Genomic DNA, 24,734 nt, shown 5'->3' on the forward strand with positions numbered 1-24,734 from the left:
AGATGACTTAACCAGTCTTTTCAAAGTACGAGGTCCCTCGCTTCCCTGCCACTACAGAGCATGGCAGCTCTGGATTTTGTCCTGTAAGAATAATAATAATTTAAAAAAAATTTAGAATAATTAAAATCCTCCTGCGCAGCATTTTTCACAAACAAAAACTGCATCAAAGAAAAAGCAGGGTGATAGTCTCAAGCTGTGTTTTCTAATGCAGCGTTATCTCCTGTAGCTTTTGGTACTTTACTGTACTGATGTCTGCAGTGGAGAGTCGTAAGTGACCAAAGAATTGATGGTCTGTTCTCCCAGCAGGGTTTGGGTTTAGATTACACCGGATGGGGGGCAACTGTGGATGGCTGCCAAAGGGCATCCTGCTGCGCACTGCCCAGCGCTGCGCTCCCACCACCTTTGCTGTTAGTCTCATGTAGCTGCCAGCTGATTTTATGGAAATACAGGTTTTGCTTTTGCGGATTAGTTTTCTATGAGATTGGCTTGTTGATCTAAATCACCCCATGGGGGTGCAAGGGGAAATAATGGGAGGAGATTGTTTGAGGATGCCCTTTTCAAGAGGCAACCCCCAGTTAGAGCAGACAAGGGGAAAGGTGGAATCACAAGTGCAGTTAAGTCTAGCTCTTGAGCTGCTGTTTTGTTGAAAAAGAGATAAATCCTGGGAACCACATCTAATGTGCGGCTAGCTGAAATGTTGTAAGTAACATGCACTGCTGACTCCAGCTATTTAACACTTCTGAGGAAAAAAAAAAAAAGACAAGAAAAAACGACAACCCAAAACAGCTTTGGTTTGAGGTTGGCTGAAGAAGCCTTACAGGGTGATTTAAAGTACAGTTGCATTGAATGTAACCTGTTTGCTATAGTAGGAAGGTAAGGTAAACAAAACCTGTTAATTCCATGTATGGCCATCAAACACACTTCAATGCTCTTCAGGCCTGTAGTTCCTTATGCTCTGCTTTGGTTTGGACTGGCAGAGTTTTTAAATACAACCATGCTGCTGGGGCTGTGATTAAGCAGTGATTGAGTGTGGCTGTTGAAAAGCAAAAAGCATGTTCTGACTTGTAATCTGAAAACAACCATTGCTCAGAAAGCGATTTTTTGATTCCTGATGCATTCCTGCTTTTTTCTTCACAGCTTCAGCAACACACAGCTAAGCTGATTGCTTACTTCCCCCCTCCATTTCAGCATATCTTACTTATTTACTTCTCATTTTTATTTAGATTTAGTGCTGGTGATCTGCTTTGTCCATACGCAGACCACTGTCTGTCTCAAGTGTAGGATGGAGCTCTCTCCATTCTCATTGAGAGACCCTAATTTTCTAGGGAAATTTATCCACGTAGTGTCATTTCTGAGGCAGTGGCCCTTTTTATGATTCAAATTGCAGCTGAATAGCTATCTGGCAGAGATGATGATAAAAAGGGCTAGTTACTGAAATAAAATACTGTAATAGTAAAACCATTACTTAATGTCTTGGTATTAAGTAGAGGCTGCATGAATATGCAAGGCCTCTGGAGTTCTGCAGGTAATAATGGATGCTGGAAACAGCTGAAATACAATTACCAGGGACCCAGACTCATTTAGGCAGCAGGAAATGACTGAACATAAATGTTTCTTCATAATCTTTGGATCTTATTGAAGTAATAATAGCCCTACAGGTGCTGGCTGCTGACATTAATATTCTGTCTAGGCTGGTAGACATCCTTCCCCTTCTTGAACGTTTTCCCTCTCAGTTATTAATATACAACCTGCTGCCTACCAGCTCCACCCTCACAAGGCAAATGTGTCCCCAGCTGCAACGCACACTCAGAAGGAAAAGTTGACTTACATCTTTGCATTTGTCAGAGAAGCATTGTTATATGGCTGTTCCCCCACCAAGAAATTTCTTTTGAAAAGTTACATTCAGTCAGTTAAATAATATCTGAGGGTACCAAACTGAAGTTGAAAAGGTAGATTTAATTACAGGACTGAAAAGGAATTCTTTTAAGTGAGGAAATGAGGATTAGCTTTTCTTTCCGTGGACGTGTGGGAGAAAAGAAACCCTGTATTGGGTCTGGCAGGCTGTCTCCCTGCAGCCCATGGAGGTCCACAATGGAGCACATATCCACCAGCAGCCTGCACAGGATGCCATGTCAGAGCAGGAGGATGTGCCTGTGGAGCACCTGGCAGCACCTGTGGCCCCATGGAAAGGAGCCCACCCTGGAGCAGTCTGTGCCTGAAGGACTGCAGCCCATGGAAAGGACCCACACTGGGGCAGCTCATGAAGAACTGCAGCCTGTGGGAAGGACCCACGTTGGAGAAGTTCATGGAGGACTGTCTCCCGTGGGAGGGACCCCACGCTGGAGAAGGGGAAGAGTGTGAGGAGTCATGCCCCTGAGGAGGAAGGAGCAGCAGAGATGATGTGAGGGGTAGGTAGAGAATCTGGGAGTGAAGCTGTGCCCAGGAAGAAGGGAGGGGTGGGGGGAAGGTGTTTTAAGATTTGGTTTTATTTCTCATTACCCTACTCTGGTTTTATTGGCAATAAATAATTTTCCCCAAGTCAAGTCTGTTTTGGCTGTGATGGTAATTGGTTGAGTGATCTCTCCCTGTCTTTATCATGACACACAAGCCCTTCGTCATATTTTCTCCCCCTGCCCTGCTGCGGAAGGGGAGTGGTAAAGCAGCTTTGGTGGGCACTTGGCATCCAGCCATGGTCAACCCACCAGAAACAATTAGTTTTACCCTTTAACAGCATCTGTTTGGCTGTCTGAGTTTTTAGAAAGACTTCATGGTGGGATTTTCAGTCCCTTTATGTATGGCTGAGTTTTAAAGGCATAGAAAATGTGTTTCATGCATTTATTTTAGCTTTTGTTCGATTCATTTAACTATTGGTTTGCTAGTAGGTACCACCCAGACAGCTACACTTGCAGGAAGATCTTGCTGAGTAAAAATCACCCACTGATTTGTATTTCCCATGTCTCTTGAACATCTCCCTGGGCCTGCTGTGAGAAAGTACGCGTTGCATTAGTTAAGTGAGTAATCTCGGTGTGGCTGTCACCAACTCCTCACTGCTGAGTTATGGAAGTTTAAGCAGTCTGTCCCACATTGGCGCAGGCAATAGCTGCGTAACTGCTCATCGGTAACTTTGGTGTGTCAATTAGATCAGATTTTTGAGGTGTAGCCGATGGCGGTGAGGAGCATGAAATGTATTGCTCTGTGGAGATCAGGTAGGAGAAGCCTTGCGAAAGGGCTCTTGGGTCAGGTGCTGGCTGAAAGAGCTGTGTTTAAAGAAACTGTCTCCAGCTGTTTGATTTATACAGTGCTCAAAGAAGCAGGGTTGTATATTTTTGTAAATAAATCAAACGGCATCAAAGATGCTTTATTCCTAACTGGAGTAGCCTATCGGACCCTGAGCTGGCCAACTGCCCAGATCAAGAAAGATCTCTTCCTGTGGAAAGGAAACTGGCAGATGAAGCAGAATTAGGAATCTTGATCTTTTTTTATTTTTGTCAGCTGTGCTGAAAAGACACAGTAAAAAGTCTACTTTGAAGTATTTTTATCTATCTACGTATTTTCAAATTTCAGAATTCTTTCTGTGCAACAGTATTTTTCCAATATGGTCTTGCCAGTGGAAAGTGGTAAAAATGGCATCTTCTTCCTTAAACAGTTTTGGTCTTCCTATATATTCCATGCCATATTTCCTGATGTTAATGGCAAAATAAAGTCCCTGCTATTGTTAGCTTGGAGTAGACCTTCATAAAAATTATTTGCTGAAGTTCTTAGTTCCATTGCAGTAGTATACCTAAAAGCAACATGGCCTTGTGAAGTATCAGAAATAGCTCCTTTTGTAAAACAGGATGTTAGAAACACTTAGCACGTTGTATTAACCTTATATTAACAATGACTAGCAAACATATATTCAAGCATGACATTCATATCTGAGGCCCACTTAGAATCCTGGGGCCATGCTGATATAAGTAATGCTTTGGTTTTGGCTGCAGGATGTTTACGACTGATGGTGAAGTGCCAAGTTGGTTCTCCAGTTCCAGGCTGAGTTTGCAGCTAGGAAAACAGAGCCTATTTGATTGAAAGAAGAGGGAAAGTCCTAAATTTGTTTTTTACAGAGCTGTGTTTCAGAGTGGGACCATGCTTCCAGGATAGGGAGCGCTTTCTTTGCTTTGGCGTAGTGCCTGGTCCTGCTCTCCTACTGTAAGCAGAGAGAGATCACCTCAATGGATTTCAGCTACAGGTGTGTTTTGATGCTTAAGGCCAGTAAAAGCTTAAGTGTCTTCTGCTCTTGTGTTTGTTCTGTAGAAGCACAAGAGTTGCACTTGCTGCTGCATAACTTAGGCTATGAGCAATGAGACTAGTTTTAGTTTGGGGGAATTTTTTAAGGATTTTTTTTTTTTTCTTTTTCTCTCTGAAGGACTTAACTGTGTAGTAAATAGCTGTTAAGTAAAATGGTTTTATCCTTTGGCAAAAAGAATTAAGCTGGGGGCTAAGTCATGTTAGGGAAAAAATTTAGTGAGAAAAGACCATACATACCAAAGCAGGACACCTTGATACAGATGGCTGGCTCACCAGCGTGACATATTCCATGTTAAATATGGGAAGCTCGTATGTCATTTGCTGTATCTCAGCAAGACCAGAATGAGATTTAATTTTTTTCCAAAGATGACTTATAAACCAGACAGAGATCTTGACTTGCTCTCTATGCCGGTGAAAATACTGATATGCTGTGCAGCTTCTCTCATTCCCGCTGTAGCCAAGGGCCTCCCTTGCAGATGCATCTGTGTTGTTTGGAGGTTACTCGACCACACCAGGGACACCTTCTTAGGCTGCTGGATGCATTTCTATTACCAGTCATCAGCTGGATTTCTCCACTAAGTTTTTGTTTTTAACTTCTGTCTTAATTTGTGACTGGTGGTAATTTAGCTGCTAATCTTTTTTTCTCTCTCCTCCCTGGGGAAGTCATTGGAGTCCTGAAGGTCTAATCCTGGCTTCAGCGACATAGCTCATTGCTGTGAGCATCAGTCTGCCTCTGGTAGCTGTGCCAGGCAGATTTTTGGGAGGCCCAAAAGGTAGGCTATGTTTTGTAGCTAGTCCTGCAACTGCCTGCATCAGCATGGGAAAGCAATCTGATGGTCACTTGCCACATATTGCTGTTACTTTAAGCGTGAGGCTTTGAGGCAGACAGGTATCGATGTCCTGGCTTGAAGTTATAATTTAATGGTAAATGGATTCAAGAGAATAGGAAAGCTTCTTCTGCCCTGTTTATAGCTACCTTTTGCAACAACTTTGTACCTTTAAAAAAAAAAAAAAAAAAAGGTAATGCAAAATAAGTGGCCATCAGCAAGACAGCAGTTCGTATAACTGAACAAGCGATGCAAGCACCCTCTGTCATAATCAGATCCATGTTAGGTGTCTAGCAGGTCGTGATGGCAACAACTGCGCAAAGAATTTCACAGCAAGATAGTGAGACATAGCGCTCTCCAAGATTTGACTTGCACAAGATTTTATTCTTCCATGCCAACAAAGCCAACTTTAAATGTAACAAACTAGTTAGACATGCATCCATCCTTGACTCTTGAATGAATCAGCAAGAAGCGTAACCCAGAGATGCCTGCATGTTTAACCTACAAAAGTTTATCAATGTTTTTTTGCTCCCTGGATAGAAGGTATTATCATCTATGCCAGACTTAAAAACCTTCTGGTGTTCACTGTGATCACAACCTCCTGGCTGCCATCAGAAGTACAAACCATCCAGCACAAGCAGGGTATGCAACCACCACCAGGAGCAGAACAGCCATTGCAATGCACTTGGCTGATTTCTCAGGAACAAGGTAACTTGAAAACGCAGCTTTATTTCCTTTACAACAGTCTTTATAGAGGCTTAGAGATGGCTGCTGCCAAACATTTTTAGAATTTCTTTTCCCCTGTCCCAGCTGCTCACACACCTTTGCTGAGTTGATACGACCACTGGTTCCTGGAATCCTCATATTCTTCTTCCTGACTAATGTCATGGCTCTGTTTGCCTCACATTTACTGTTCTAAAATCACCACTCATTATTTGATTCTCTTTGTGTGGGTCTTTGGTCACAACGAGAGGGTGTAAACCTACCAAGAGTCATCAACATTATTCTACACACACTTCTGAATGAACACAAGTACTCTCTAATTAGACAACAAGAATACTGTTCTAATCACTATTTAAATTGTAAATTACAACTCCATGGAAACATTTTCTTTGAACCATCTGGCTTTATGTATTTTTTTAATGAGTTGATGAGTATTTATATATTTTACAAGGAACAGATAGTAAAGCATTTGTTACATTAGGAAGTGAAATAAAGATTTTTCAAAACTGAATTTGTATAAAATTCACTGCACTAAACATTTTAAATTTTGCCAAAATACCACAGTTTTGGTGAAGGCTTCATGGGACTCATTTTACTCAATGAACATCTGTTAAGAAAGCTGCACATTTTTCCTAGTGATGCTGGTTGAACTTGACTCCTGTGTAGAAATGAAAGCACATCTTCATTACAAACAGCACCTTGACTGATACTTTTGTCCTTATGATTTCAGTACTACAATTGTAATATTAAAATAACCAATACAGATTCTTGCTACTGAACAGTATCACTCAGATACAAGGAGGAAGATGCTATTACAATACAAAGATTTTGGGAACTAGCAATCATTTGAACTCCACAGGAGATGAGAAAATGACAGGATCTAGAAATACTTGAAATAAAGAAAACCTTTTTGAAATGAGCAAATGTGAATAACACCTTTGCATGTCTGCCTTTGGTCTTCCTAAAATGCCTGTCACTCTTTCTCTAAAAAACCACAATTTATTGGTTTTGTATATACAAAAATTAAAAGCAGCACTAAATTATTAAGTCAAAGCCCCTTGAAGTTAAATCTTATTACTAACTTAGTGGCTGCACCTGATTTTATATGAGCTAGGTGTTAACAGCTGGCACTATGCCACTAAAAGTGGTAATTCTTTGTGGTTTTGAGAAGCCTCAAACATCATCCTTAAATAATCCCAAGTGAGAAGCTTAAAAAGAGGCTTATTGGAAAAGATATATTGGCAAATTTTGATTCTGTAAACAGATTAATTTAAACAATGTCTAACTACTGAGCATTAGAAGCTGTCAAAGCAAGGGTTTGTTGTATGGACAGAAAGAGCCATACCAGTAAGTGCTTTTTACTTAGAAAAATTTGCTGCTAGTGTTGGAACATTCATTCCTAAAACCAACAAGAAAATCCCAGCTGGTCTGCACTGGCTAGTGAAGGATTTACGTAGTAATGAGAAGAACAGTATGAGTAAAACAGCTGAAACCAAAAGACAGAATATTATGTGACCACTGTGTACTAGACACGATTTCTACAGTCAGTTGACCATTGTCTCTAGTTTGTTCCCACTTACAGTATCACACATCAGTCCGCTCAGTTCTCTTGTCCCACATCTCTGAGCTCCTTCTCTCGTCACTCTGTACCTTTCAGCATCTGGGTTCTTACTGGAAATGAAAATCCTGTTCTTGGAGAACACGCTGATAATATTGGATAGAATAAATCTGAAGATAGTTTGTTCCTTCCAGTTGCGTTCTGGCATTAATGTCTACTCTAGCACTCAAGCAGCATGTTTGTAATCAGCGTGGTTTCAAGGATGGTTTGGCCTTAAGAAATTTCTGTCTCCCTTTGCTCCTGGCCATTGGATTTCTGTATTTTGTACGCCAGCTCAGTGCTCCTTCAGTAATGATAGGGTGCCTATTTGTGAGGCTGCCCTGTCAATAGATCCCTGAAATGATACAGGTAAACATGACTTTTTTTTGACTGTTGTTTTTAAGTCAGATCCTTACAGGGGCTCAGGCCACAGCTCCACCTGACACTTTTTTAGTGACATCATTGGGAGTGGCAAACTTTCACTGGGAGGGAATGGAACATACAGGCAGGAATGTAAACAAGCTTAACGGGTGAAACCACTGGATGGTGAAGCCACACCAGAGTCAGCAGCCTTCTTCTAGAAAACAGGTCCTGTATTCTTGCTGTCAACTTCAAAACATGTATGTGCTATTAATCTAATTGTCCTTCAAGAGAAGAATCTGCCCAGCAGTATCTTGTTATGATGCTGTGACTGTATCACTAGAATTTGTCCACTATGTCTTAAGTTTCAAAGCCTCGCACATCTGTTAGGTTGAGACTTCTGCAACTTCTTGCTTTAACCAGCTGTATGTCATGCTTGTGATGTTCAAATTACATCTGTTGATAGTTAATAGCATGTGACCTCCTGCTTCAGCTGTTAAACAAAGTTACTCTTTGCTTGAGGTGCTGTCCCAGCAGACATTTGCACTCCGTTTGTCAATCACATTTCTGCTGACATCACTGACGTAAGCCCAGCTCCCACAGTGAAGTAAATCATGGCAACTGCAAGGAGCACAAAACAAAATAAGAGTCTGATCCGTATCTTTGCTATTTTCCCTTTTATTTCAAATTCCCAGTGGGCTAGCAGCAGTTCAAAAAACCTAGCTACTTTTGAAGTGTACTGCATTTAGTAAAGATAACTTAGACTCATCAGCAACTGTTAATAGAAATTCTCCCAGATATGAGCTTAAGAATAAACAAGCATGCGCTACAAGGCCAATTTACTGCAAGCCAAACTCAGTGACATGCCCACTGACAACCCAAATGACGTGAACCCCACGTTGCAGCAGCCAGTGCCAAACAGAGTGTCAGGGGTTACAGCCTTCTGAACTCCTGATAAAGCCATATATGACTCAGAAATATTTTTCAAATACAGCTTGATACTGTAAAATAAATTGCAGGTAATACAGTTGTGACACGATACATTAGGATCTCCTAGGCAGAGATCCAACAAGTCGAGCGGTCCCCGCCAACACACCAGCTCTCAGTCGTGTAGAAGGGACCAACACCAATGAATTCATGTGCTGAAATGTGTCTTGTTTGCTATCGTTTCCATTCAAATTTTGGTTTTGTCTATCAGTGTTGCACTGGTGTAAAAGGAAAAAGTTAACTGGCTCAAAATTCAATCATATGCATTCTTAATTTGATTCACACCAAGCTTATTAGTTTAGGCTCATTAGATAAAGAATCAGAACTGAAATTAGTAATGAAAAATTATATTTGTTTGAAATGACACCATTCAATTTGTGCAAACACCTGAGTTTCTACATCAGAAAAGTGACTGTCAAATATAAGGAACTTCATAGTACACCTCATCCTAATAAAAATGAAATCAATCATCAAAATTAAAAATTCTTATTAACCTACAAGTGATCCTAATTTGATTACTTCTATAATAAAAACCAGAAAAGTAGGCAAATCAGTAATATAATTAGCTACTACTTTTAAAAAGTGATTTTCACAAAACTGAAAATAACTATGAGTCCTTTGAGGCCTTTGAGGAAAGGACCCAAACCAAAAAATATAAATTAGGAGTTGCTAATGAACATTCAATCAGTTAACCCTTAGAAGGCAATCAGGATAAAACCCAAACATAGTTCAAATGCCATACTAGTGTAGTGGGAAAGTGAAAATAATTGTAACAGCCCGACCAGTGCATTCTGTTGATACGAAAGGAGAAGATAATATTGCTTTGTTAATTAAATCTAGGAGTTAAAGAAATATAAGTGTTTTTGAGAGATTTTTGCCAACAAAAAGAGAGAGGTAATTGAATGTAGGTGCAAGGCAAATTCTAACAATGATATTAGTAAAGAGAAATGTAAGAACTGTCAACAGTGCTTTAAAAAATGTGTTCAATAAATAGCTTCATATTCTGGGGAAATAGGTAAATATTAACATGCAGGACAAAGATGAAATACTTTCCACTAACAGTGTACTTTTAAGAAAAATTTAAACAGCGGTAGTAAAGCTAGGTAATTTGTATCAGTCAGCCAGGATAACTTGCATGCAGGTTTTTAAAAGTGCTTTTTGGAACCTCTTTTTGATCTCCAGTTATGATTCTCAATAAACCCTGGGAGTTCCAAAGAACAGGAAGAAAGCTAACAGAGTGACTATGTTAAAAGAAGGTAAAAGCGATGACCCAGGTTAATTACATGCTTCTCACCTTGACTGCAATCCTCAGCAAAATACCCAAGTGGCTCATATAGGACTAAATTAATAAATATTTGACTATAATTACTACTCAGAAAAGACATTTCTGGAAAACGGATCTTGTAATGCTATTGTGGTATCTCTTCTTTATGCAAATGCTTCTTTGATAGAAGTAACAGTGATGTTATACCCTTAAGCTTTGGTTTGGCACTTGACCTGGTACAGCAAAACATTTTAAATAAAAAAACTAGAAAGATAAAAAAAATCATAATGCCACAGTAAGTGGACTGTGAATAATTAGCCGGCCTCAAAACAGAAAAGAGGAACGAGCGGCAAACACGTCTGTGAGTGATTCAGATCCTCTGGGGATCAATTTTGTCCGTTGGCTATTCATTACCAGTGATCTCGAAGAAGCTATACCGAATTATCACCAAGTCAGAACAGCAAAGGATGCAAGAACTGCGGGTGTGGGAAACAATGGAGGCTGAAGTTGCTTACAAAGTGACTTGAAACTCTTGGAACCATATTTTATGTATGTTTATATCTATGTATCTCAATATGGCCAAATGCAACATCCTAACTGTGGACTAGACAGTATAGGCCCTCCTTGCATCATAAGCACCTTTGTTCTGCAGTGAAGTACACTACCTGGAAACATACATGGGATCTAGCCTTAACAAGCAGTGTTTTCAGTTTTTGGTGTGCCACGTTCGAAATGGCTAAAGGTTTGAAAAGACGCTCATCGACGGCAGCGCTGAGGGACTCCGTCTCCTCAGTTTGAAGTCAAGACTGTCGAGAGCTCACCTGAGCTTAGCTGAGAGCATATATACATAGATACGTTTATGTGTACACATCCGGAGATCTATTCCTGGGGGGGCTGCACTAGCAATCGGACACGGCCTCGTGGCAAAAAACGAAATCAAGCAGACTTCAGGTTGTAAATAAGGCACTTATTTTAAAGATAAAAGGCATTCGTTTCAGAGAGTGCTGCACTCCGCCCCTGGGATAGGGCACGCCGGGCCCCGGCCGGCTCCTCCGTCGGAGCGTTGGATTAACCGCTCTCCACAGCCCCGCAGTAACTGCCGCCAACGCCCGCTAACGGCCGCCCCGTCCCCGCCCCCTGCCCCGCGGGGGGGCCCCTCCCGCTCGCGGCCCTTTCCGGTGCCCCCCCCCTCTCCCGGCCCTGCCACATCCTCCGCTGACATCAGCCCGCGCCGCCATATTGGAGGAGAAGCCGCCTCCGCCACCTCGGCCACAGCAGGGGGAGACGCCGGCCCCCGCCGCCCCCGCCTCCCTCAACGCGGCCGAGCCCCGCTCCCCATGACTCCCGCCGGCCGGCAGCTGCCCCGGTGCGGATAGGGCGGAGGCGGGAGCGGCTCCCGTCCCTTCTCCTCCCCCCGCCTCCCGAGCTGTCGCCGAGACCCTCCGCCCGCGGCGGGCCTTTGCCCTCCTCCCGCCGCCTCCAGCCATGACTTCCCTGACCCAGCGCAGCTCCGGCCTGGTGCAGCGCCGGACCGAGGCTTCCCGCAGCGCCGCCGCCGCCGACAAGGAGCGGGGAGCGGGGGGCGGCCCGGAGGATGAAGGCCGCCGGGACGAGTCCGGCGAGGACGAGAAGGGCGACTCCAAGGAAACACGGCTCACCCTCATGGAGGAGGTGCTGCTCCTGGGCCTCAAGGACCGTGAGGTGCGGCCGGGGCCGTGGCGGCGGGGGCTGGGGCGGGCCGAGGAGAGGGGCGCTGGGTGGGGGGTGGCTGAGGAGGCGCGGTGGTGCCCGGGAGCGGGGCGCCTGAGGGGACACCGGTTGTTGGTGGGGCGGCTTATGGGGGGCGTGGATGGGAAAGGGGAGCCTAAGTGGGGCGAGGGTGTGGGTGGGATGGGGGCAAGGGCGCTGCTGGGTGAGTGTTGCTGCGGGTTTAGGGCAGAGGTGTTGCTGGGGGTAGGGGCCCATGCTGGAACAGCTTCGGTGTTTTGGAACAGGTGGGTAAGGTGCTGGGATTTTGGGGAGGGGGAGCCTGGCAGAGCGTTGGGATCGCCCTTTGGACGTGGCGTTCGCAGAGGGGCTCTCGTATTTGTAGCGCCTCAAGGGAGGCAGCGTAGGGGTTGGGGCAAGACGGGGACCTGAAGGTGAGGGCCAGGGCCTCTAGTCGGCGTTGGTGGTTGACTTGGAGGCCTGGGTAGATCCGTGCTATTTATACTCTTTCTCCTACAACTTACCTGTGGCTCTAATGTGGGGGGCTTGTCTACTCCTATGTATTTTGTCAGACACGACTCTGCAGTACTTATGGGGTTCTCGGGTGCTTTACGATGCTTAGCAGCCCTCTCTACTAAGGCTTTCCAGACTAATGCGTGTGAAAAACGTCTTAAAATTGGGGGGGAGGTACACATAACAAAAATGGGCCTTGAGTATTGAGAAATGTGTCAAAATGAGGAAATGGCATTATTATATAATTCTGTGTTTTTACTGAATTTATAGCTTAATTGTTATAACAGTCATTGAGGAAGGTGTACTTCTACCAGTGTGTCAGATCTTTGTTTCATTTGAAAGAGGTAATCAATATAAAAAGCATGCACACAGCAGAAATTCAGTCCTGTCGAGGAAACAGTTTAATTTGATGTGGCATATGGTGAAGCATAATATGCCTTTATTTTAGATACGAGCTATAATGAGCTATAATATGAATTTCATTAAGCAACCTGCTTGCTTTTTTTTTTTTTTTTTTTTTTTTTTTTAGTGGTAAGCCAGTTCATTGATTTGGGTGGAAGTCTCTTAAAACTGTGTGTGTTCATGAGGACAGAATAATGGGGAGGGAAGTTGGTAACTTATATGTTCTTTGACAGCATGTTGCATCTAAAATAAATTTGCTGATTGATAATGAATAGATTAAAGAGTAGTTTTCCTGGTTAACATTTGTTTTTTAATGTGTGTGGGTATATCTGTATATATACCTGCTACAATAACATAAGTTATTTTTCTCTCAGATTGTGTATTTTAGGCCATATTCTTGTAATCCATTTTTTTAGATGGACCTTGCCATGGCATTCTTATAAAGTCAGGTATTCACAGTGATGTGTCCTTCCACCTGTTGAATTGAAGACTTGTGCGTATATGCATTTCTCTTTCTACACACCTGAATAGTTGTGGGAAAGTAAGTTAGGTGTGACAAGACAGATACCTGGCAGGATTGCCTAGGAGGTCTTGCCATGAGGAAGGTGGAATAAACTGGCTGATCTTTCAGCTCTTTGGTTTTTTTCCAGGACTGTGTGCTAAATCTGCTGAATTTGTGGGCCTTAGGCTATAAAGATTTCAAGGTCAGGAGCATTCTGTCTGTCTAGAAAGAATATATAGTGTAAGTGTTCCTGGTATACGAAAAGTTAATAGTTAACATTGGGCCTAAAAATCCAGCTTTGCACTGGTGTGCATCAAAATTATAAATCATCTCGCTTTGCTAAGTGCAGCAGTGGCACACACTGCAGGTAATCTAATATTCCTTTGTATAGGAAATAGGAACTGAGTGATTATAGTGGCATGGATATCCATAACTCCCTTGGGATTTTGCAGTTGAGACATCAGACAAAAAGAACGATAATATTATCTCTGGGGTTGGGAGCTTATGTGCAGAAACGGTAGCATACACCATTTGTGTGCTTTGTTAGACATGAATCACTAGGGTTTGTATTTTGGTTTTGGGTCTGCTTGTACCCCTGTGTACAAGCTACACTATGTAAACCGCTTTGTCACTTTTTGCTTTTAAAACTGGAAATAAAACTATAAACTCATTTTCAAAGATGAATATATTTTTTTGTTCTCTATTGTTCTAATGATAAGTAAGCAAAACTTACTTACTTTCCACATCTGGATACGCATTTTACAAAGTTTTTACTTCCAGTAGAATTGATTTCCCATGACATTTATGCGGGACTTTCTCATGACAGCAAGCAGAGAAAAGCAGTACAGGGTCTGTAAAGCATAACTGTGAAACTACACAAAGTCTAAGGGAAAGGCAAAGGCAGGTGTGTGAGCTATAAGATCAATTGAAAGCCAGTAAATTTAAAACTGGTAACATCCTTCCTGTTTATTCCCACAGGATAAAATAATTTAATGTTGAGTTTAAAATAAATAAAAAATGTAACAAAAAAAAGGAGTCTGAATTGGTCAAAAAACCAGCTTCTTTCTCAGAAAAGTCACTGATAATGTGCATTGGTAACATAAGGTTTCAGTTTTGGGGGTAATTTTTTTTCTAAAGTTAAACACTGGTGAATATGGCTTAACACCGTGTAAATTGTATACAAAATGCCTCGCATGTATGGAGCTACCATTTATAATTTGTAAGTGTAGGTGGCAGAGTCTTTACTCTTAGGAGAGAGTTTTTCAGGAAGATCCAGGCAGTGATGGATTTGAGTTGAGTGTTTCTAGGAGATTGTTAGATATTTATGTGAATCCTGCTTTCAGGATAGTGCGACGATTGTTAACAACCACAGCAAAACTTTTGAGTTGTTGCCTGGGTGTCTCTGCAGTATGGGTTCAGTGATGGGAACGTCTGGCTGCCCTAAAACAAACACAGCATGCCTCAATCCTGTGCTTAATGCTTGAACACAATTAACTGCATTTGCACATGCTTCCTGGACATGGCTTTCCGTCCCCGTATGACCTAATTAAATCGTACTTGATGTATGTGTACTGGTTGCTCTTTTCCACCAATGGTTCCTCTTCTGTTTATATCTTCTGCGTATACATAACTATTTCTGTGTTCCAAAGTCAAGATAGGTTATAAGGGATATGTGCTGAAATATGTGCATGCTTGCATAACATGACAGATGCGGTGTCCTTGGAGGAGCAGGTAATATAGTGGAACGCAATACATTACTAGAATTCTTCAGGGACCATCACAAGAACACCTACACTTACTTGGAAACCCTTCAGAAACATGGCTGGGAAAGGGAGTTGTGTTCATCCATTTAGAGTAGAGTGATAGCCTGTTGCTATAGGAATAAAAAATACTCACTGAAATAAAATACTTTGCTGTATTAGGTTAAAAATAGCATTGTGGTAGGATGGGTCAAAGCCACAGCAAAAGGGATGTTATTCTGTAGAACTACTGAAGCATCTGAGGTCATCACTCCCAAAAGAAGGGAGTGATGAACATTAAAAGTTAGCTTATTTAAAAATGACAGCTAAGAGATGAGTACAGGCCAGTTTGTTCATTACAGCTCTTCCAGACATCTCGTAACTCAGTCCCATAGAAAACTGGGAGGTTGCTAGGTGGCTGTGCTTTATAACTGTTGCTCCATTTAAGTTCATTTAAGTTTTTTGTGGGTGCAGGGTTTTTTCTGGTTGTGTGTTTGGATTTTTTTTCTCCTTTTTGGAGTGTTCTCTCGGTACATGTTGGGAAACTGTTCAAATACAGCAATGTACACAGCTGCTCATATTCTCTATACAATGTGCCACAACTAAACAAATTGAAGCAGCTATAGAGATGTGGCACCTACTAAGGTAAAATATTTATTTTGCTCTGTAATGAATTCCTTATTTGCTGAAAGAAAACTCGTGAAATATGCTGAAATAATCATCAGGTACTGCGGTCTACTGCAACAGTAAATATTTTTTGTTTTATTTGCCCTTTCTTTGGTGAAGACTAAAATGTCATTTGTGAGAATGAAGTAATGTTAAATCACTTTGTTAGGTACAGAAATTATCTTGGGTCTTTGCTACTCAAGTTTGGCCTTCAGAAACTTCATTTATTGCTGAAGATTTAGTGTTGCAGCATAGCTTTTTGTCCAAATAGTTCATGTGAAGGTTTCCAGCTTATGACATTTTTCGTCATATTGAAATAAGTTATTGGGGAGCTAGTTTGCCTGCTTCAGATGTGCTGTTTTGTATTTATCAGATTAGTGCTAAAATGTAGTTTTCTTTATTCTTCTTAGAAATGGGACTGTCTGGATTTGTTACTGAGTTTTAATCCTAAAGGGATTTTTCTGGAAGGTGAAATAGGAATTTGAAAACATTCAAAATGTGGGTGGCATTTTCCCTGATATTAAGATTTGGCTTTGTGAAATTCATATTTTGATGCAGAAAACTGGGGGTTTTGCCTGTGTAACAAATGATGAAGTTTTGAAAAGTCTTCATACCTTTTTAGTCTGACACACCCCCCCTCCCCCTTAAAAACATTTCAGCAACAGCCTGAATGTCAACTCAAAAGCTCCCAAGTTTTGCTGGAAAATTTCTGAGACAAATGAGTGAAACTTGAAGAGGCGTCAACTGGGAATTCACATTTCAGTTGAAGAATGATGTATGAAACCTTGACAAAGACGTGCTTTTTCTCAAATGTTCAGGGCCTAATAACAACAAAGTGTGTAATGTCTGTGGTGAAAAATTCTTTCTTTCATAGTTGCACACAGCTTTTTGGTATTTTTTTTATATTTCATGTCCATACATAAATTACAGGCTAGGAGACGATAGGAGGTGTGGGAGGAGGAGTACCCGATTCTCTGTGCTGGAAGATGCAGCGAAGTGCCTCTTTACTGTGCTGCTGAGTAAATCCTGCTTTTGTGCTCTTTAGAGCATATGCTGATTTGGAAGCAGCATTTTGGATACAAGTTGACTTTATGTATTGAAATGGTGTTTATGTTTTGTGGTTCTGCATGCAGCTAGTGTGGTTATCCCTGCCCTTATAGCATGGCTAATCTGTAATCTATATTATTTATTCATGGATAACTTTGAGTGTAGTGTAGTCCTTTCCTTCATGTCAAGCTGTCTAGTATAGGGCAAAGACAAAAACTGTCAAACCCTGTCTAGTGATGCTTCTCAGTTTTTTTGAAGTGCTCTTAAAAAAAAAAAAAAAAGCTGTAACTCTTCTTCCTCTCCCTATAGCAAGCTGGTTTTATTAAAAAAATTGCATGAAGTATATATAAGAAAGTATTGCTGTTAATTGCTAGAGGGGAAGTAATCATGGAACTGAAAACTAATATTTTATATTAAAGAAGAAGTGGTATTATTTCAGGTGTTCTCTGATCCTAAAGTAGTTCATATTGCAGCATTTATCTAAATTAGTTAAGCTACATGTAACGGGCCTTCTTTGCAAGGCTAAGTTGACCAGGCTAAGTGTTGCAGACAGAATAGTCAAGAATGACTTTTCTTACTCACAGAGCAAATAATTACTACGGCACATACTCACTTCTGTGTTGCATTACTAGGGGAAGGGGAAGCTAGTCTGGAGTAAATGCGTGGCTTGCTTTCCTCTGCATAGACTATCATGTGCCACTTCCCTGGCACATGAAAAACTGGGTTTTTCCCAAAACAGGTCTTGTTACTTAAATTACTTTCAGAAATATTCATAAAACATTACTGCAGAATGATTTCGCATACGCTTTTCAGACACAAAAATTACAAGGTTACACATAAAATAGTGCATAACCGTTCTTTTCCTCTTAAGTGCACTGTATGTAAGCCTGGATGAGTAGGAACACAAAGGTGTGTGGTACTGTCTTGAGTGCAAACCAGTATTACGCACGCCAAGCTTTTTCCACCACGACTGCATTTCAATCCCACCCCCCATTTGTGATGGACCATTAAGATAATAAAATAGTATGCCTTGTAAGCTAGATCTTTGTAATTGGACAGGTGTTATAGCTCTTGTATTATTTGTGGATGTTACAGGATTTATTCATCATACTGGGAAATTAGTCTGTTGGCCTTTTTGCATATCTTTCTGTTGCTGATACTCTTTTAAGCTGCTTATTGCTATACACTTTCTAGTCATCTGCCTTTATAGTCTTTCTAGATAGCATCATGTGGTTGTATTATTTACAGAGTACTTAACTGCCAGGCTAGGTGTCTTTTGTACATGGGCTGTACCATGAAGTTTCTATTTATATTTAGCCAATCATTCTTGTACAGCACAGCACATTGCACTTACATTTTTTACTTCAGTAGACACCTGATTTTACTTTGGCACTTAGATGTTCAACTTAGATGGAGGGAAGCATTCCATATGTATTATGTTGCAATTTCAGTACATATTCTGCATTGCACGGTGGAGTAGGCAGGTATAATGTTTATCAGCTAGGTTGAGGTAAATGCCAGATGGATGTTCGATCTATACTAATCACTTAGGAAATGCTAATTGCAACTACTTGCCTGTGCTGGATATATAAATGGGACTTCTGCTTTAGTGGCATCTGCAATCTGTGTCTGAGACTTTCAGTTTACAGTTAGTACACGTTAAGTACTAAATGGAAGAACTTGCTCCTTTTAATGCAAGGACAGTGCAATGAGTGGAATTTTTTTTATCTCGTAATGAAAATGTTGACATGGCATTATCATGAGATAGACTGTTTCTTGAAAATTGTTTGCACCTGCATAAGTGAAACAAGTGAGAGACCTGTTCTGAAAGAAAAACAAACTGAAAGGAAACCAGGGGAATTTTAGACAATACACTTTTTTTTTTTTTTTAAACACCCAAAACATGAGTCTGGAGATCCGTTTACATTAATGACCAGATGCAAATCCCTCAAAATGAAACATTGTATAGCTCCCCAGTTTGAAATAACACATAGTGCTTTACATAGTGTTTTAAATTGTGACCATTGTAGAGGAAAAGGTAGAAGAGAAGGATAGGTGCTGTATTTGGGGACAGATACAGTGTATTTATAAGCCTGGAGGAGGGAATTGTAGTTTTAATGTGGCCTAGTTAGTGGTCAAAGTTAGTGAAACTTCCACTTATTAGTCAGCCAATATTAGACCTGCTTTGTTTATAGTAGAAGTATGTACCAGATTTAGGTTTTTCGTACTGTTTTTAAGAGAAGTATACTAGACCTGGCTAGGATAGAGTTAATTTTCTTCATAGCAGCCAGTATGGTGCTATGTTTTCGATTTTTGACCAAAACAGTGTTGATGACACAAAACAGTGTTGGTAACACACCCATGTTTTATCTGTTGCTAAACAGTGTTTGCACAGCATCAAGGCCGCCTTGGTTTCTCACTCTGCCCACCCCCCAGTGGGTAGGTTGGGGTACATAAGAGTCTGGGGGGGATGACAGCCAGGCCAGCTGACCCCAACTGACCAGAGGGATATCCCATGCTGTATAGTGTCATGGTCAGCAATAAAAAGGGAGGGAAGGGAGGGCGTGGGTAGGTGGTCATTGCTTGGGGACTGGCTGGGCATCTGTCTGCTTTTGGGAGGTGGTGAGTGAGTGTTTTGCATCACTTAGTTCTGTTTTGTTTGCTGAGGGGGGGGCTGGGGGGGCGGTTATGAGGGTCTTAGCTGCCAGCCAGGTTTAGCCCACCACTAGGAGACATTGAATGTGTGCAAGGTTTGTGTTGTAAGCTTCTGGTTGTTAGATCTAGGCAGGATGCGAGCTATTTTTCTGATCCTGCTATATTTGCTTACTGCTGTGGGAAGACTTGGGTTTTTTTGAGTGAAATATCTGATGTGGAGAGTTTAAGCACCAGTTCTAATTAAACATTTCTTTCAAATAAATGTCAGATTTTATGCTGAGTGACAGTAGCAGGTAGTGTAGAAATCAATTTGCAGGTTATGGAACAAACTAATTGCATCTTCATTTTGCACCGAATATGGAGAGTAGAGATTGGACCCTGATGGAAGGTGGCTTTGCAAGAGCCATGCAAATATTTGAAGTCATTATCTGCACGTGTATACACTTAATGATGCTGAAAGTTAGGCTTCTAAGTTTGTCTTTTCATTCCTAAATCAACAGTCAGACTCTTTAAGTCTTGATTTGTTCAGGGGTCTTTTAAGAGTTCAGCAGTGTGCATGTGTTAGTTACCTCCTCTTCAGCAAAGTTAAGTTTTTTTATTATCTTCATTTTAGTGAAGAGATGTGTCTATGTAATGTATGCCTGTGTACATGCTTGAAAGCTGGGCAATAGCATTTGGCTTTAGTGCTTTCAGTAGTCGACAGCAGTTGCTGTTCATTATTTATTCTTAAATGCAGTGGCAGATTGATTGGGTACCGGACAAGTTTCTTGTCAACAATACTGTGCTTTGTAGAATGTGTATGCTTGCTTTCCTAAAGTATTTCTAGTGTTTGGCTGTCTGAACACTTCAGAGATTTTCCTCACTAACTTATCTTATGTTTATAACTAGACTACAGTTTATGTTCCAGTAAAATGGCTAATGATTTCAATTGCATCAAAAGAGGAAATCAAGAGGGACTGCAGTCAGACATCAAAGTCCTCACTGGTATTCCAATAATAAATACTTCTGCACTCTGGCTTGCTATTCTTTCTTAAACATATAGTAATTTTCAGAAGTTCCGTAGGTGAGGATGTATCATTAGGTGTTTCTGCAACCTTCTGGATTGAGAAGGTGATGGCTTACTTAAAAGGCAAGATTTGCAGCAAAGAGCTAGCTAGGTATATGTTGGTGTAGACCCTTAATCTCTAGTGAAGACTATGAAGAGGAATCTAGTTTATCTTAATTCAAATGACTTTGAGTATTTTCCCTTTGACACATGAGAAAATCCAGCGTATTCCTCTAGCAGGTGCTTTACCTGAATATTTTGCACATTCAAAAGTTCTGGGCATGTTGTTTTTTTCTTTTGAGGGATGACTGGTAAAAGGAATCAATGTCTCCTAAATTATTTTAGAAATTATTCAGAAATGCATTTTTATTTTTTCCAATTATGTAGACAGATAGAACTGTATTTCTTATACTGGATCTGAAATTCCTTTGTACCCATTGAAGAGCTACCTGAAAATTAATCTTTCAGTTTTGGTTATTACATATAGTATATGTCTATATAATATACACAAGGTAGCCTTCTCTGAATGCATTCCAGTCAGGTGAGACCGGGTCATGTCTTTAATCAAATACGTCTTAAAACAGATTGGTCAATAAAAGCAGTGGAAATCAAAATCTGGCAGACAGTAGGTATGAAAACAATTCTATAAGAAAAAGAGAGGGTTTGTCTTTATAATTTTCTAGATAATCTTAAATTTTATTGAGTCTTATTGCTGTCAAAACCAAAAATCAATTTTGCATTTCAGTGTTGCTTGTTGTCTTAGAACCTAAACATGAGAAAAAAATTTTCAGTGTGTTCTCAGCTTACCATTGTTCTTGCATTCCAGAATTGTGGAGGCTTTTTTCTTCTTTCTTGCCTTTTAGTTCAACAGAGGAGGGAAGAGATTGAAACTATTATTGAAGAGTTATTTAAGCAAGACCCTAACCCTGAACATTATATTTTCAGCTGAGTGTAAATAGGTTGGGGTAAGACCGCACAGTTTCTTGCCAAAGGAAGTTGATTTGGGTCTTGCCAGAGAATGCTGCCACAGAAGCTGAATTTGGTTTTGTGTTTTAGTCTGTCTGGCATTGTGCAGTACTGTAGTGTCATGGAGTGTAAGATTTTTTTAGAGGTGATAAATCAGTATTATTAGACTTAATCAGACTATCAGACTTAATAAGTTGATATGTGTGTTGAATGTATATTAGAAAATAGCAGAGAATCTCTAAGTCATTAAAGCATATGGATAATTTGACCATGTCAGCTTTTCTTGTTTGAGACTTACTGTCAGCCGCAGCTTCTGTGCTGTGGTTACACTGATCTTCACGTAGATTAAATTACAGTAACCTGCATTGGAAAGAAAAGAACAGATCTTTTTGATCCCCTGAAAGTGAAAATAGATCAATTCATATAATAAGGTACCTGTGGTGAGAGCAGCCTAATTTTACCTTGAAAGTTCAAATAATTTCGGACATTCCAGCCTGTCTTTGATGAATGTTGCAATGAAGCTTTTCCTTTTTCTCCTCTTCCATCATTGTTCTCTATTGTTTGCGTTTTCCGCCAGCTTCTTATAACTATGTTTAGTTATGCTGGTAAAAAGACATTTAATTGGTTCTCACTGGAGTTTAAGGTGCTTTACGTGTTTACAGTCTGTCTAAGGTTACTGAAGCTGAATCAAAGCTTTATAGAAATCTGTATAAGGACCCAGCCGAGGAGGAACAAATGCTGGCTGGCTGCACAAGAGGATCCAAGGACTCCAAATTATCACAATAAATATACAGTTAGTTCTCCTAGTATTGACCAGCTTTTCTATTTGTTATTGAGAACTTAGGAAAGTTTGTGGATTTTTTTTTTTCATTTTGTGTTCATTTTTACAACACCTGTTTGCTTATTTTTATGTTGAGAAGCTTCTTGCAACAGTATGCTGGAAGAAAAAACGTAGATAAAGTTTTTTTAAAAAGTGTACCTTAGTTCTACTATAAGAATTTCCTGCTCTGAAAAAGGATGTGGTTGAAGTCTGAAGAAGTCAGATATCAGATTTGTTGGACAAATACTTTATAAAATATGCTCAAATTAAGCATATATAGCATCAATCTTGCGGACTTCCACCCTGTTCAAGAGATTCAGAAATTGTATTAGGCATTCCTTATAGAATGATGATGTTCCTAAATAGAATACTAACTTCTAAGAGTTTTTTCATATCTAAAGAATCCATGAACTTATTACAGTAACTCAGTTACTGACATTGATCTGCCTGAGACTTCTACTTGTAGATACAAAGAGATTTACTTACCTGCAACAATAGCAGACAATTTTTCTCTTTCTAATCAGCAATTTTACTTTCAGCTGAAAGGATAGGAACCACAGAATCATGTACAGGTGTCAGAAGCTGATGTTCACTTATTGTTCTTGGTCCTCTCCTACCACTGTCTGCTGGTATCTGCATTTAATTGTATGACTTCGTGTGAATATCCAAGAGGATGTAGTGTTTCTGTTGTAGAAGAATACTGATGATAGATGCATTTGGAATTCATAAAATGAAGCTTTTGGGCCAACAGAAAAGATTGGAATTCTATGCTAAAACATAATTTATAATAAACCAGGTACTTTTATTGTCCTTTCTATATACATACTGCTTATATTTTGTATTATACTTCTTTGGATTTGGAAACAGCTTTAAGGAGATGTGTTGTAGAAGTTCTTCAGGTGATTCCAACTGCTTTCAAATATTTAAAGCAGTATTAGTAATTGTAGAGAGACTAAATAAAGGAAACAGTATAAGATGGTTCTTGTCTTTTTGGGGAATATGATAGCCCTATGCTTCTCAGTCTGCTAGTACTCTTCATTAAAATCAAATTACTTAAAAACAGTGTTTGTCATCAACAATCATAGCTGTGAAGCAGATTAAATTTGTGCAGGTGCTTGCAACAGATTCTGATGTTGGAGTTAGGATGCCAGAGGAAGGAAACAGCCATCTTTGACATGAAAACTGTGGCAGATGAAAATTCCTATTAACTTTTAACCTGCTGCAGTGCACCTGGATTGTATATGCTGTTATTCCTTTCCCTTCTGCCCTCCCCAGCTGTCTTTTTGTAGCTACCAGAATTACTACTTCAGAGAGGAACTCCTTGACTAAAAAGGTGAGAGTTCTGTTGCAATTGTGATTATGTCCATTATGAAATACAACTTGCCACAGACCGTATTTCAGGATAAATTGTCTCTGCCTGTCTTTTGCAGTAGATTTCAAATGGATGACAGATGGATGATTTTGGATTATTATGTTCTGTCTGTGCTTTGTGCTGGCTAATAATAGGGTAGTAGGCACCTCTGAAAGAACTTGCTATTGCTTCAGAGAATCAGAAAGGGATTCTATTGCTGTCCTGTCAGATTTAAACAATGTAACTTCAAAGTTATGATGATCGGGGTAATCATTGCTGAGGTCCAAAACAGGGAGCTGAAGGTAGTGATGAATATAGTGCATGATACCTTAAGCTTTAAGCATTTTCTGTTTTCTGAGCAGATTGTGCTCCTGAATGGCTTCAGTACAAGTAGCCCAAAAACGTATGGGGTGGGTTTTTTTATTTATTTTTTTTTTCCCCAGCTCTTTATCCCAAAGATAAATGAATAGTTCTAGCTGTAACTATTCAGGTTGTGAAAACTACTCAGGTTTTGAAAGCAGTTTGTCCATTGAAGTGTGGGTTGTCAGTGAAGGGGATGCTCTTGTCTTTTGCTTTCTGTCCCACCCATGTTCCTTCCCTTTGCCGTGCTGCCTTTGAAATTTGTTCACTTGCTCAGTGAATCAGATGAGCAGACTGACTGTTAGCTTTCAGACAGACCACTTTCTCATCTAGCTGACTACACAAATGCTACTGTGGGCTCAAGAGAGAGAACAGTGATGTGCTTCGATGGGATGAAGAAATAGATACTTTAGCAGCAGTTCAGGCTTTGTTGGACTGTATTCTTGGGTTTAGTCCTCAAATGGCTAAAAATGAAGCATGGGGGAGGACATACCTTCTCCAGTTACATGGTTTTGTGCGAGGTTAAAATGAGATGCTGTGACATTGATTTGGAAGGTCAGTAAAACTGAAATGAATCTCTCAAAGGAAAAATAATTTAAGTGGTGTGCAGAAAGTAGTGGTTCGAAAGAGATGCTTGTGCTGAGAAAGTAATTAAACACTGGGATGTCATTTTTCCTCAGTTTCTTTTCCTGCTTTTTTCCCCTGGTGTTTCTCTCTGCCACTTTAAGTACCCTTAAGAAAAGATACATGAATTTACGTATATATGAAACATGAGCCTCTTTCTCAGTATTGGTATAACTACTCAAAGTGAGCATGCAGGTATATTCTGCCTTCGTGACACATGCTGTGTACATGTTAGGAGTAAGTAGACTCTCTGCTAATTGCGCTATGCAACAGGAAAATCAGTCCCACACAT

General features: G+C 40.4%; 1 protein-coding gene across 1 annotated transcript in view; it reads left to right on the plus strand.

Moving 5' to 3' along the window:
* Positions 1–11,255: 11,255 nt before the first annotated feature.
* The window catches only part of GOLPH3 (golgi phosphoprotein 3), a 35,044-nt gene continuing 21,565 nt past the window's right edge, over positions 11,256–24,734 (plus strand). Inside the window, exon 1 of the mRNA XM_052777156.1 lies at positions 11,256–11,746. Coding sequence (XP_052633116.1) covers positions 11,531–11,746 — 216 coding nt within the window. The 5' untranslated portion in view covers positions 11,256–11,530. The remainder of the gene's footprint in view (positions 11,747–24,734) is intronic.

The sequence above is a fragment of the Harpia harpyja genome, chromosome Z (assembly GCF_026419915.1).
Source record: "Harpia harpyja isolate bHarHar1 chromosome Z, bHarHar1 primary haplotype, whole genome shotgun sequence".
NCBI classification, from domain to species: Eukaryota; Metazoa; Chordata; class Aves; order Accipitriformes; family Accipitridae; genus Harpia; species Harpia harpyja.